At 43.5% G+C, this 13,060-nt stretch overlaps 1 protein-coding gene and 1 pseudogene across 4 annotated transcripts in view; one reads left to right on the top strand and one right to left on the bottom strand.

Moving 5' to 3' along the window:
• Positions 1 to 3,234: 3,234 nt before the first annotated feature.
• LOC130598184 (DNA polymerase iota-like) lies at positions 3,235 to 11,925 on the bottom strand (annotated as a pseudogene).
• Positions 11,837 to 13,060, top strand: part of LOC130598185 (methyl-CpG-binding domain protein 2) — a 61,384-nt gene continuing 60,160 nt past the window's right edge. For all 4 annotated transcript variants that reach the window (XR_008971955.1, XR_008971956.1, XM_057407386.1 and 1 more), the window contains exon 1: positions 11,837 to 12,036. Coding sequence is in view for 2 of the 4 variants with exons in the window: in XM_057407386.1 (XP_057263369.1) it covers positions 11,924 to 12,036 (113 nt within the window). In the remaining 2 variants the exon portion in view is untranslated. The remainder of the gene's footprint in view (positions 12,037 to 13,060) is intronic.

A 13,060-nucleotide genomic window follows, 5' to 3' on the forward strand; every position in this document is an offset into this window, starting at 1 on the left:
TAACCATTTTTGTTCTGTTGCAATAAAGATGTCATCTACGTATTGCAATAAGAGATATTGTGATCTCGGTACCTGTACCTTTCCTTGAGTGGTCCATGCCTCCAGTTCCTTAGCCAATTGGTTTCCAAATAGGGTCGGACTGTTCTTGAATCCTTGTGGAAGTCTGGTCCATGTCAATTGTGTTTTCCATCCATTCTGTGCATTTTCCCATTCAAATGCAAACAGTTTCCTGCTACTTTTGTCAAGGGGAATGCAGAAGAAGGCATCCTTTAAATCAATTACTGTAAACCATTTATATTTTTCCTTCACAGATGTTAGCAATGTATAAGGGTTTGCCACCACCGGGTGGATGTCTTTTGTTATTTCATTTATTGCCCTCAGATCCTGTACTAACCTATATTCACCATTTGGTTTTCTTACTGGAAAAATTGGAGTGTTATATTCTGATTCACATTCTTCCAAAATTCAATATTTTAAAAATTTCTCAATTGTTTTTAAAATCCCATATCTTGCTTCTAGCTTCAGTGGATATTGTTTAATTCTTACTGGCCTAACCCCATCCTTTAGCTCCACTATTACTGGTTGAGTTGCTTTTGATTTTCCCAGGATTTGTTTCCCAAACTACCGGTATTACAGCCTCTTCTACCTCCTTTGGGATTTGAGCAATAGGCTTTTCTTTAAGAACCAAAATCTGTCCTGCTCTTGATTCAGGGATTTGCATTATTAATTCACCATTCTCAAAAATTATCATTGCATCCAATTTGGCTAATAAGTCCCGTCCTAAAAGGGGAATGGGGCATTCAGCTACATATAGAAATTCATGTGTTAATTCCTTCCCTCTAAATCGCAAATCTAGGGGCTGCAAGAATGGCTGTATTTCCTCCTTCCCTGTGGCTCCCACAATTGTAGTAGTTCTTTCCCCTAACCTCCCATGTAAATCATTTAAAACTGAATAGGTAGCCCCTGTGTCTACTAAAACTTCACTTCTTTTTCTCCCAATTGGATTTTGAGTTTTCATAATCATTTTCATTACATGGGCTACTTTATCAGGGTTTTCTCTATATGTTCCTGCTGATTGTTTCCAGATGATCAAATCTCCAGGCGAGAAAGGTACCTTAACATACACCAGGCCCTCAGCTCCCACCCCCTGTCTTAAAGGCACCAGCACTGCTTTAGGTACCTGGATTCACATTTTTCCTTCCCGATTTCCCCTCCAGCGAGTTCTGTGTGAAACCAGAGTAGCGGGGAGGGTTGCGCTCTGATCTTCCCTACGCTGGCAACTTCCCATGCTTTCAAGATCACTATCACTCTTTTCCTCACTGTCATCTTCTCCCCCCCCCCTTCCTCCATTTGAAGCCAGTGGGGCTGATGGGGTCACTACTAAATCCGGACTTTCAATGTCCCTCTGGTGTTGTAAACTATTGTCTACAGCAAGGCATTGCATATACCTTTTTGGTAACACATCCCTTATACTGTTGATTAGCATTTACCTTCACATCCATTATTCCACAGGATTTTTTTTTATTTTTTTTTCCACTCATCATTATTTCTTAAAGCAAAGAATAGATAAACATATGGTACCTCATCCCATTTTCCTTCCCTTTTACAAAACAACATCAGCTGCAATATAGTATTGTACTGCAGAGTCCCATTTTCAGGCCACTTTTCCTGATCCCCTAGTTCATACTGTGTCCACCAAACATTACAATAATCAATCAATTTACTTTTCCGCATACTTTTCCCAAATCCCCCTTCCTTCCAATGGCTTAGCAGACAGCCTAGTGGAGAGGACTTGGGAATCGGCGGCATCTTGTGAGTACAAAGGAGTTTCCTTTTGTACCACAAATCCTAAGGAAAACAGGTTTCTTTTATACCACTAAGTTACAACACTTATTTACACTGATGCTGTTCCTGCAGCATAAATACCAATACCAAACCACGTTTGCCGAACCTGCAGAGCTTTCGCTACTGTCTAACGGCCTTTTACCCCGAGAGCTCTCTAGCCCCAACCAAGCGCAGCTTTCGCTGTGTCTAACAGGCAGGCTTTACTACTAGCCCAGCCAAACACAGCTTTTTGCTGCGTATAACAGGCAGGCTTTTACCAGACCTTTACCAAAGGTCAATACCATACATTTACTAGAAATCGGTACCGTAACCCAAACCTAAAGCACCTTTCTTACCATATCAGAGGTCCGTCGTGAGCAGCGGAGGTCGGTCGCGGTCGATGGCTCCCCGAGAATTTCTTGGTGCCGGCTGGAGCAGGATCAAAATGCGATCCGCCTCAGCAATGCCTGCGAGGTCCCACCTGGGTCACCAAAATGTTAGCATAGAGACAAACACATAACCACCGGGATGGTTATATGAGGTGCTTTATTGAGGCGCCGGGAACCAGGGGTATGCACCCAAATCTGGTTCCAACTCCCGTCACATCGCGTTCGCAATTTATACACTAAAAATTTCGTAACTAATACATATTCAACACAGATTGCATCATTGACTAATACATATGCATCAAGGATTGCTACATCAGTCTATTACAACATCAGCCTCCTTTGCGCTTGCGCAGCCCCCTCTGGTGGTCGCCCTGATGAAGTAAGGAGTCTTCCTCAGATGAAGTAAGGAGTCTTCCTCAGATGAAGTAAGAAGTCTTCCTCAGGTTGTCCTCTTCACCTTTTCTCTACTTGGCTAGGTCCCAATCGTCTTGTGGACGTTAGCATTCTCTTATCTTCACCAGGATGCTTCTGGTATGCCCTTTTTTGGCTATCTTAAACTTAGGTTCTGCTTGGGTAGAGTTTTACAATACATACATCCATACTCCCCTCACCATATAGTTATGTTAGCTCGTGCTACCAAGACTACCATTGTAACATTTAGTTACAGAGTAACTATGATACAAAACGGCAAAGTTACAACGTCTTCTAATATACAAAGCCTCACTATTGATTTATAAATTTCTCAAATATAATCATTTTACTATTTTATATGATTATTTTATTGTAAAAACTTCACCCTCTCTAACAGAAGGATGGTGTGAAAGAACTCATTCATGTTTAGTGGGTCCACTAAATCCTGTTATCTCACCACAGACTTAAAACACAAACATTGCTCTTTAAAACTACTTTAGAAGACTAGTGTGAAACAATTAACTCATGTTTAGTGGGGCCACTACATTCCACAGACTTACAACATAAACATTGTTCTCTTTCTACAACCTAAGTTAAGCTAAAAAGTACTTTATGTTTTCCAGGCACTAGCTTTCCTTATATCAAGCTTCACACCCCCCTTTCTTTTACCTTTACAAATTCTTTTGCTATGTGACTCCATTTTGATCAAGAGATCTGAACCTTTTTAACTTGTTGTCTAGTCTTGTGTCTTTAGCGTGCTTTGTTTCTGTTATTGTAAACTCGTACAGTTATATCCACATAACCACACCTATGATTTGCGAAAGCCAATACATTTATGTGTTTACCACACCAATTATCCTTTCTTGCTGCTAGGAAGATCATTTAGGTTTGAGAAGCAGACACTCAGAAGGCTAAGATGAAATAGTAGGTCTACATCTATCAATTTTTGAAAGTTTCATTATTATGTCAAGCAATGGGGATATAACACTGCTGCTTTCTAAAAGGAAAAATGTAAAAAAGGAATATGTATAATCAAAAGTAATGGAGTCAATAAGATTGATTTAAAGTGCAAAGTGCAAAGGCAAACTTCATGTTTTGAATGTTCAACATTTTGTATGTGCACAAAAATAAGAGATCAATCATAATCTAAGAAGTTGAAAATACAGTGCTATTCTTGACAAGGAGAGAATGTTTATGGGCCAGGGTCAAAGGGAGAATGGCGATGGGGGACATTACTGTTGGGATCTGTTACAGGCCACCCAATCAGGAGGATTCTGTGGATGAAGCACTCTACAGACAGATAAGAGCAGCCTCACGCTCACAGGTCCTTGTGTTCATGAGGGACTTCAACCATCCCAGCGGTTAGTTGTAAGGACATCACCAGGGTATAGTTTAACATGCAGCATGTCAACAAAATCTCTTGATGAAATCAGTCCTATACCATAACTGTATAACACTGTGGTATATACCAGTGTCCTACAAGTAAGTATAATTATTTTAATTAGCATGTAAGAAGATAAGTTTTATTTAATTGGAAAAGTAGTGCTATATGTTGAGTAATGAGTGTGGGAAAAATAGGTTCTTATTTGTTAGCATAAAACAACAGTTCTCACTATCTCGTCATTTGCTGAAATGAGAAACTGCAGAGAGTCTCCAACGCTGGAGCAAGGGGAAACACAACGTCAAGGAGCCTCAGTTCTGAATGGCAAGAGCCATCAAGGGAGCCTCAAGTCCTTGATAGGACTTGCCCAGGAGCTGGCAACTCAGCTGATGAGAGCAGCTGACTCATAGGGGGCGGGGCCAGGAGAAACAGCACCACCTGTTAAAAAACGCCCCAGGGAGCACAAACGACCAGAAGCTCAGTGACCATAGTGTATGGAGGCACTTGGAGAAGGCAGGATGAGCCAGGCAGGTGACTGTGATGGTGAGCACTCGCCTCAGGGCCAGGGCCTAACCTGGGAGCTCTGCTCTGGCTGCCCTGATGGTGGCCAGCATTGGCACCCAGACAGAACTGATGAGAGGGGAGGCTGCAGTGCAGACCTCAGAGTATAGAATGTGCCTCGACTTTTCTCTTGAGGCAAGGGTGCATAATGGACAGGGCTGCACTCAGTGTACCCTAGTGGAGGTTCTCCTGCAGCAGGTGGCTGAACTGTGGGAGACTGTAAGATAAGAGATACCAGGGAAACTGATAGGGAGCTGGACTGCTTGCTCCAGGCCCAAACTGTGCAGGGGCCACAGGTGTCCACCATTGTGCATACAGAAAAGGAGGGCAGTAATCCAGGAAGCTAGTAGCTAGTAACAAAAAATAATAATTAAAAAAAGCAAACAACAAAAAAAAAAAAGGAGGAAGAAAACAACTAAAAGCAAGGGGCTTCCTCCAAAATCTGATGTCCCCAACCAGAACACCTTCACAGTTCTGCAGGGACCTAAAGAGGAAACACACGTTACCAAATGAACAACCTGCTGATGCACCAATAAAGAGGATTACTACTATTGTATCCAGGAAAAAGCAGTGGGTCATAGTAGTAGGTGACTCTACTTTGAAGGGCACAGAGGAACCCATCTGTCAGCCTAACCCAGTCTCGAGGGAGGTGTGTTGCCTACCAGGGGCTTAGATCAGGAATGTTGCTGAGAGGCAGCTTGGCCTAGTAAGTCCTTCTGACTATTACCCGCTTCTTGTGGTCCATGTGGGTGCTAGTGACATAGACAGAGAAGGAATGGGGGCTGTTGGTTGATGAGCTGGCAGTGTGAGCTTGCAGCCCAGAAATCCAACCATATCCTGGGCTGCATGAAAGGAAGCATGACCAGCAGGTCAAAGGTGGTGATCCTGCTTCTCTACCCTTCTCTTGTGAGACCCCTCTTGGAGTACTGTGTACAGTTTTGGTTTCCTCAACATAAGAAGGACATGGAGCTGTTGGAGCACAAGGATGATCAGGGGGCTGGTGCACCTTCCATATGAAGACAGGCTGAGAAAGTTGGGGCTGTTCAGCCTGGAGAAGAGAAGGCTGTGTGGAGACCTCATAGCAGCCATCCAGTATCTGAAGGGGGTCTACAAGGATGCTGGAGAAGGACCCTTCATAAGGGACTGTAGCGACAGGACAAGGGGGGAATGGGTTAAAACTTAAACAGGCTAAGTTTAGGTTAGATGTAAGGAAGAAGTTGTTTACTGTGAGGGTGGTGAGGCACTGGAAGGGGTTGCCCAAGAATGCTGTGAATGCTCCATCCCTGGCAGTGTTCAAGGCCAGGCTGGATGGAGTCTTGGGTGACATGATTTAGTGTGTGGTGTCCCTGTCCATGGCAGGGGGGGTGGAACTGGATGATTTTAAGGTCCTTTCCAACCCTAACCTATTCTATTCTATTCTCGTCTTTTCTAACTCATGGGAGACCCAAATGCTAATCAGGACTGACACAGAGAGGCTCCTTTTGATTTAAGTAGGGTCACAGGATAGAAAGAGAGGATAGGAAAGTCACAGTAGTCAAGACACGAATAAATGTGTTCTCCTGGTATGCTGGTGGTTTTGTCAGGAATCTTGGGCTTGGATGGTGCCTGTATTCACAGGGCAAGGGAAGGAGGCAGAAATTAAAATGTTCTTTCAGACTGAGAAAAATAAACTGGAACAGCAGACATGCATAAAGGGTGCTCACCCAGGGTCTGAAAGTAGAGAAAGTCACTTATGGCGAAAGAGAAAGAAAACCTAGGGTCCTTCATGGATATTAGTGAAGATGCACTACCAAAGTGATGGAGGAGGGTCAGCAAATGGAACATGCAAAGCTCCTTATCAGAGAAGCTGTATAGAAATGGAAAGGCTGGCACCTATTGGGGTGCAAGAGAAAAGATGGGAGCAAGAGTGAAATGAGGTGAAAGAGCAGGATAATCCATGAATTGGGGAAAATTCCTTCCTTCCTCACCAGGAAGTTGGAGAGGCAGGTGCTGTCCCTATAAATGCATTTTGCTGAGAGAGGAAATGCAGAGTAAGAGACAAACCCAACACACACTCCAAGTCCCTTCAGGTCACAATCCCAGTTATCAAAAAGAGCTACGGAAGTCACCTGTCTAATAGGTTAGGAAGCTGTTCTTAAATTTTCTCTTTAACTTCCACTTCTGATGAATATTTTTTAAAGCAATCTTCATCACTAAAGGACTAATAACAAAAAAAGCTGTTTCAGTTTTATATTTACTGCAAAATTCTCAAGATGAAAAAATGTATCAAATTAAGTGTGTAGAATTAACACCAAGATATCTTTGACATGCCAACAAGAATTCAACAGAACTTCAGGAGAATTGCACACAAAATGGAGTTGTACTAGAGAATACATTAAAAAATGCATTGTTTTGGTTAGTTCAGCAAAGCTGTATAAAACCAAAAGCAAAGATTTTGCTCTCCATCAAGTACTTCAGAGCAGTATTTGTACCTGAGGAGGGCCTCATGAAGTCATGGGGGAGTCATCTTCTCCGTAACAGAGTTTTTTGGATACACTGGGCAACAGAAGCACCTAGTTCCTTTTCTAACACAGCAAGCAGAATTGCTTGGAGATCACACATGCTCTTAACACCCAGTGTTTCAAGATATTTGGTAGTTTTGTAGCCACTGTCTACATAAAATGTGTGTTAAAAATACACGGGGGGGGGGGGGGGAAGTTATATATAAAATGCTCACCCACAATGATTATTTTCACTACTGCAATGCAAGCTTTTCAGCAATGCTTTTGGTGTGCTTTTATTTGAGTTTTAGAATCTGCCATTAGAAAAGCCACACTGGGACACAGCAACAGTCTGCCTGCATCTGTTGCCTACATCAATTCTTCCTGGCCAACAGCATGGTGCTGATGTAGAGTAATTAGGAAAAATACTTCCTCAGAGTATTCTATCAGGCTCCAATAGACTGGTTTAATAACTGTCAGTAGGTTTCTAATTGGCAAGTTTAAAAAAGTTTGTATTTAAAACTTAGTATCAACCACATGCTTTAATAAAAATAAACAGAGATTTCAGTATTTTTGAAGGCATCTATCTTGTAAAGTGCTGCAACAGAACTGAAAATTAAGAACGTTGAAGTTCTTTCAGTCATCCTGCTAAACAAAACTTGAATATTTTATGAAAAAAAGAAAGCACCCTAAACACACACCTATACACCCCTCTGCTTGCTCGTGAGTACTAGATTTTTAAATTATTTCAGTTATAAACTTTTCAGTCTTTATCACCTTCAGAGCTGTCAATATGCTCTCCCTCTGTGCTCATAGCATATACCTACCAGGTACTTTTTGGATGTGATCCAACAGATTTCAGGTAGAACAACTGTTTGCTGGTTTGGTTTAAAGCTCACAGATACTAGTTAGAGGCCACTCCTGTGAAGCTGGTAAGGCTCAGCCTTGCATATATGGCTTCCCTGAACTCTTTTGCAACCTAAGATCTGGTAATTAGTCTCACATGCGTTGTATTGTGCAAATTGATAGCTGCAAAGGAAAAGAAAGTGGTGTTCAGTATGTAAACAGTCACCTAGTTAGCTAATTCTGTAGATTTAGGTATTTTTTTACATTGCATTAAAGCAGTACAGGAAAGCATGCTCTCACAGGTTGTTATTGCCATGGCTTCTGTATCCAAGTTTAACCTCACTTCTATCTCCCAAAAACCCTGGTAAAAGGGGGACTGCTGCTGGCCAAAACCATGGGCATACTGAGATAGGGGAGTCCTAAGATTTAAAACTTGTTGCTGGTTGGGTAATTAGTTCACATTGTTAATGTAATTAGTGATAATATACCTTAGTCGCATTGTTGGTGCAACCTAAGGGTTAATAAAGTGCGGGACTTAACACCTGTGAAAAGTTAGCTACGTTTGTAACTTTTGGGATAAGATCAGCCAATCCAAGGGGAGACAGAGCCTGCGCAAAGGAAGAGAACCGGTGCAAGCCAGCTTTGTGGTTTGGACACGATCCAAGGAGTAACTGAGCCTGCGCAAGACCAAAAGGTTACTTGCGGTGACGAAGAGGAGCTGCTAGCCTTCATCCCCACGACCCCCTATGACCACTACCAAAAAGCACTGTGCATGCAGGAGGAGTTTATGGAAATACTAATTATCATACGAAGCAGGGGACAGGTTATGAATATGTATAGGAGCTCTCATGAATATGTAACCACAATGCTATATATGTTTGAAGGACAGGTGGCTGCGGTGCACACGACTTTGGTGGGATACCCCCATGTGCTGAATAAATATACCTACTCTACAACTCTAATTGGCTGATTGGTTGTAAAGTCCTTTCTCCGCACATCAATACTGCCCAGGAAGCATAATGTTTAGGGAGTATTTAAAATATAACATACAATATATTGAGATGGTAAAGTGCTAAATATCACAGATTCTTGTACCAATGTAACCAAAGTAGAGATTTACAAATCTTTAATTTAGAGGGCTGCCTTCTAGCTAAGCCTTTGTTATTCCCAGGCAAATGCCAAATGAGGAAGGATTATTGAGGTAGTTCCCTCCTCTCCAAACCATATTCAAAGCCATCACAATAGCTCAATGTCCAGGAAAAATCCAACTGTTTTCCTTCCTAGTGCATGAAAGGAGTATCACGGCATAGCTACTGCATTCGCAGTTGACAATGTACAAAGCAGCTCAGTTAGCTACTTCAGTCTCAGTACGTCTATTCCTGACCTAACAGCTGTGGCAAAAAAAATACTGTTTTGTTGGGGTTTATTAATTTAAAAATATTCAATTTTGCCAATTGACAACAACACTCAAGCAGAAACAAAATTCTGTGTCTTACTACAATAAAATACTTTGAAGAAAAAAAAAAGGGTGAAAATCTATTCCCCCAAATCATTGTACATGTTTATCTACCAGAGATTTATTTTTTGTACAATCTAATTGGAATGCTGGTTAGCATTTGAGATACATGTACTCTGAAATACAGAAACCAAGCACAGAGCACTGTAAGTTTCCAGCTATTCAGCTCCGGACAATACTTAAAAGCAGACAGACACTTTGTACTGACCTTCACAAACGATTACCCTATTTTTCAACAAGAAGAATGTTTAACTTGGTTGTTGTACACGTGGCCAGATGCATGGACTTCAGAACATCTACTTTACTGTAGCTGGTTTAGTCATCAAACCCAGGCCTTTCTACCAGTGAACAAAATCCCCCCAACAGCTCTAGGAGGAAAAGATCAAGGATAACATGCACACAACTAATAACACAAGGTTTTATGTCTGCATCAATCCTTAGCTGATTTCCCATGGATTCAAGTAGGATGCTTGCATGAAGAGAAACTCTTCTAGATAAAACAGTAAGGCACTTATTTTAGCAAAGGTGAACAAGAGGACTATTTCTTCATCCCATAACTACTTCTGTCATCTGCTTAGAAAAGAGAAGAATCTCCCGAAATCTCTTCTTTCTTTCCTCATTTCTTTTTGAAATTATAGTTCTTAATCTCTGTAGTACTTTCTCCTAAGGAAACCCATTACCCAGCTAGGCAGGCTTTCACTTTTAAGTCATTGCTATTTCACATGCTAATGCTGCTAATGACAAAAGCAGTAATCAATGACAATGCTGGCAAATAATTTCATTAAGATACACTGGAGAAGTTCACACACTCAAAGGCTTCAGCTTTATGTTCTCCACTGCTTCACGTTTAGAAATACATTACTGCAGTCAGTATTTAAATAAGAAAAATTGTTCATAAGAATTACATGGGCATAATCCTAATATATCATACAGATCCCATATAACATCATCAGTATGATCCATTTGTCATGTCTGACCCAGGCTGCAACCAAGTCTGAAAGCTTTTTTAATGAAATATTTACAGTGTACAACTAAATATTATTGCCATGGTGTGAGGCTCATTGTAGTAAGAACTTTTAGAGCAGGAAAATATCAGACACTATTGCAGACAAGTGCACGTGCACACAGAGTTTAATAGGAAGCCTTTATACTCTACTGAAAAACTGTTAATTGTGTACCTATAACCTTGTAGGACATTTCCCTGTACAGAGTTAGATCTCCATCAGCCAGCATCAGCTGAGGACACTTCTCTTTAGCATCCTTGACAGACATTAGTTTCTTAACTCCAAGATTTCCGTCTTCATAGTTACAGATAATTACAATGTCTTTTTGATGCACACCTAAAAAGAAAGGTTAAATGGTTTTTAAACTTTAGATTTCTTGGTGCTTCACAGATGACCACGGGACTTTTGTGCTGCTGCAAAGCATATGCTGTGATCCAAATGCAATGTTGCAGAGCAAGCAAACAAGCCCACACAAATCTTATTTTACAAGACTGTGAGAAGGACAGATCTCAATTTAGATTACTGGATGGTAAGAACATTTTAAAACATTATAGATATTTTTTCCCACTGTAATATTACTCTTAATTTGGGGCCTTTTCAGGCAATCTTACCCATGAAAGTTCTCTTTATGCAATAGTCATTTTACAATGTACTTTCTCCACTGATCATAGACACTACTGCCTTCCTCACATTTCTTCTTAACTTCTGGATGGAATAAAGCGTGCCTTAAGCATGACTATATCAAAAGGCTCAGGCTCATCTGTGGAGCTCAGTCCTCACTGTGCCCACATACGTTACAAACCAGCTTCAATCCCCAGAACCACTTAGACATGTTGGCAAGTGCCTGTACTTTTGCTCAAGAGGATTTATTAATCTTGTAGGTACAGCTATATGGCATCTACACTGCACCTTGCTCGCTTTGGACATGGTGTATCTTACCACAGAGGCATGTCCTTATTTTCTTCTGCCTGAATACACAATCCCCAAATTAACAGCCAAGTAACTCACACCTAAAGGCTTGTCTCTTAATTCAGGATTACAGATCATTTCTACTTGTGTGTAAAAACAGTCCAAGTCAACATGCACAATCACTGCTTACTGCACTTCTTGCCAAAACAGACTTGTTCTGGCCTGCTGCAAGGACAGTAAATGAACAGATTAAAAATCACCAGCTACCTTACATGTGATGTCACCATTAAAAAAAATAATCATAGTAATAAACAGATATTACAACAAAATAAGATTTACAATTTTATACTAATTCTTGTGCTGTATTAACTCTAGGCTGCTGACACGGATTCCGGGGTTCGGCCGCGGAAGCGGGCGCCGGGCAAGCGCTCCGCCGGATGCGCGCGCAGCCTGCACTCCTGGCCTCGAGCAGCCCGCCGCGGCCGCCATCGCCAGGCTGTCCCGGCCCTGGCCGTGTCTGGGAACAATAAAGCTCTTGTTGTCGGAGGTCGGGCGAGCCTTTTCTCCAGTCGTCCTTCTTCCTTGGGCTCCGCTCCCAGTGCATGGAGAAGCAGGGCAGGATGGACTGCCCCGCGCTGCCCCCGGGCTGGAAGAAGGAAGAGGTGATCCGCAAGTCGGGCCTTAGCGCCGGCAAGAGTGACGTATACTACTTCAGGTACGTGCAGGCGAGACCGCCCGGCCCCTGACAGCCCGCTCCCCCAGCGGGACGGGACCGGCCCGGACAGGGTTCAGCGCCAGAGCTCCTCCATCCCTCCCCGGCCCCGTATCCCGGGGCCGCCACCTGCTCTCCCCTAGTTCTCCCCTCGTTAGAGGCGGCGAGGAACGTCGGAGCCGCTCCCGGTGTCCTCCCGGTCCCTTCCAACTGCCCACCTGTCAGGGGCTGTAGGGAGTCCTGGTCCGCTCCCGCCGGCCCACCTGTTAGAGGGCTGGTCCGCCGTCGCCGTCTGCCTGCCAGGGAGGCGCCGTTCCCTCTCGCCGCGGCTCAGCGGCTGGGGGCCTCAGTCCGCTCCTGCTGTCCGTGTGTCAGGTACTGGTCTCCGCACACCCGCCTGTCAGGGGGGGCGAGACTAGTGCCCTCCCGGCGCGGCTTCCCTTGTCAGGGAGGTGGGGCCGATGCCCTCCCACCGCCTCTTGTTAGGGGCCATTAGGAGGAAACTGTCCTCAAGGCGATGTTGAGGAGAGTGTCGATACAGGGAGAGGAGTGAATGAACCACGCCTGCAGGGTGGGCTGGAGGCCAGACTCCCTGTTTTAGTGCTCCTTCTGCCGCCGGTGCAGAAGCCCCGGGCCGGCAGCCGTACCTCTTGCTCTGGAGGAGCTGCCGGTTGCTTGTTGCCGTGCCCCACGGTTCCCTGCCACTACTGGGCGACTACTGGCACGGGGCTGGCCAATTGTAGGGCAGACAGTCGAGCTTGTAAGGAGCCCCTCGGCCCGATTTTCGTTTGGGAGGCAAGTGTTAGTGCTGCTGCACATCGGTCCATGAGAACCCTCTCTAGAGGGTTCAGCAGAGCAGGGTCAGTCTAACAAGAACACCCCCATTCATTCAAATCAAGTCAGAGTTGCCATAATTTTACCTAAGATGTCCTACCAAAATAGTTTGGTCATTTGTTGGGGACACACCCACACACCCACCCCCCCCCCCAGTGAAGTCATGAGGAAGCTTACCATTAGTAATAACAGT

This window comes from Pezoporus wallicus, unplaced genomic scaffold (genome assembly GCF_028554395.1).
Source record: "Pezoporus wallicus isolate ANWC-B61680 ecotype Strahan unplaced genomic scaffold, APGP_CSIRO_Pwel_v1 contig_13595, whole genome shotgun sequence".
NCBI classification, from domain to species: Eukaryota; Metazoa; Chordata; class Aves; order Psittaciformes; family Psittacidae; genus Pezoporus; species Pezoporus wallicus.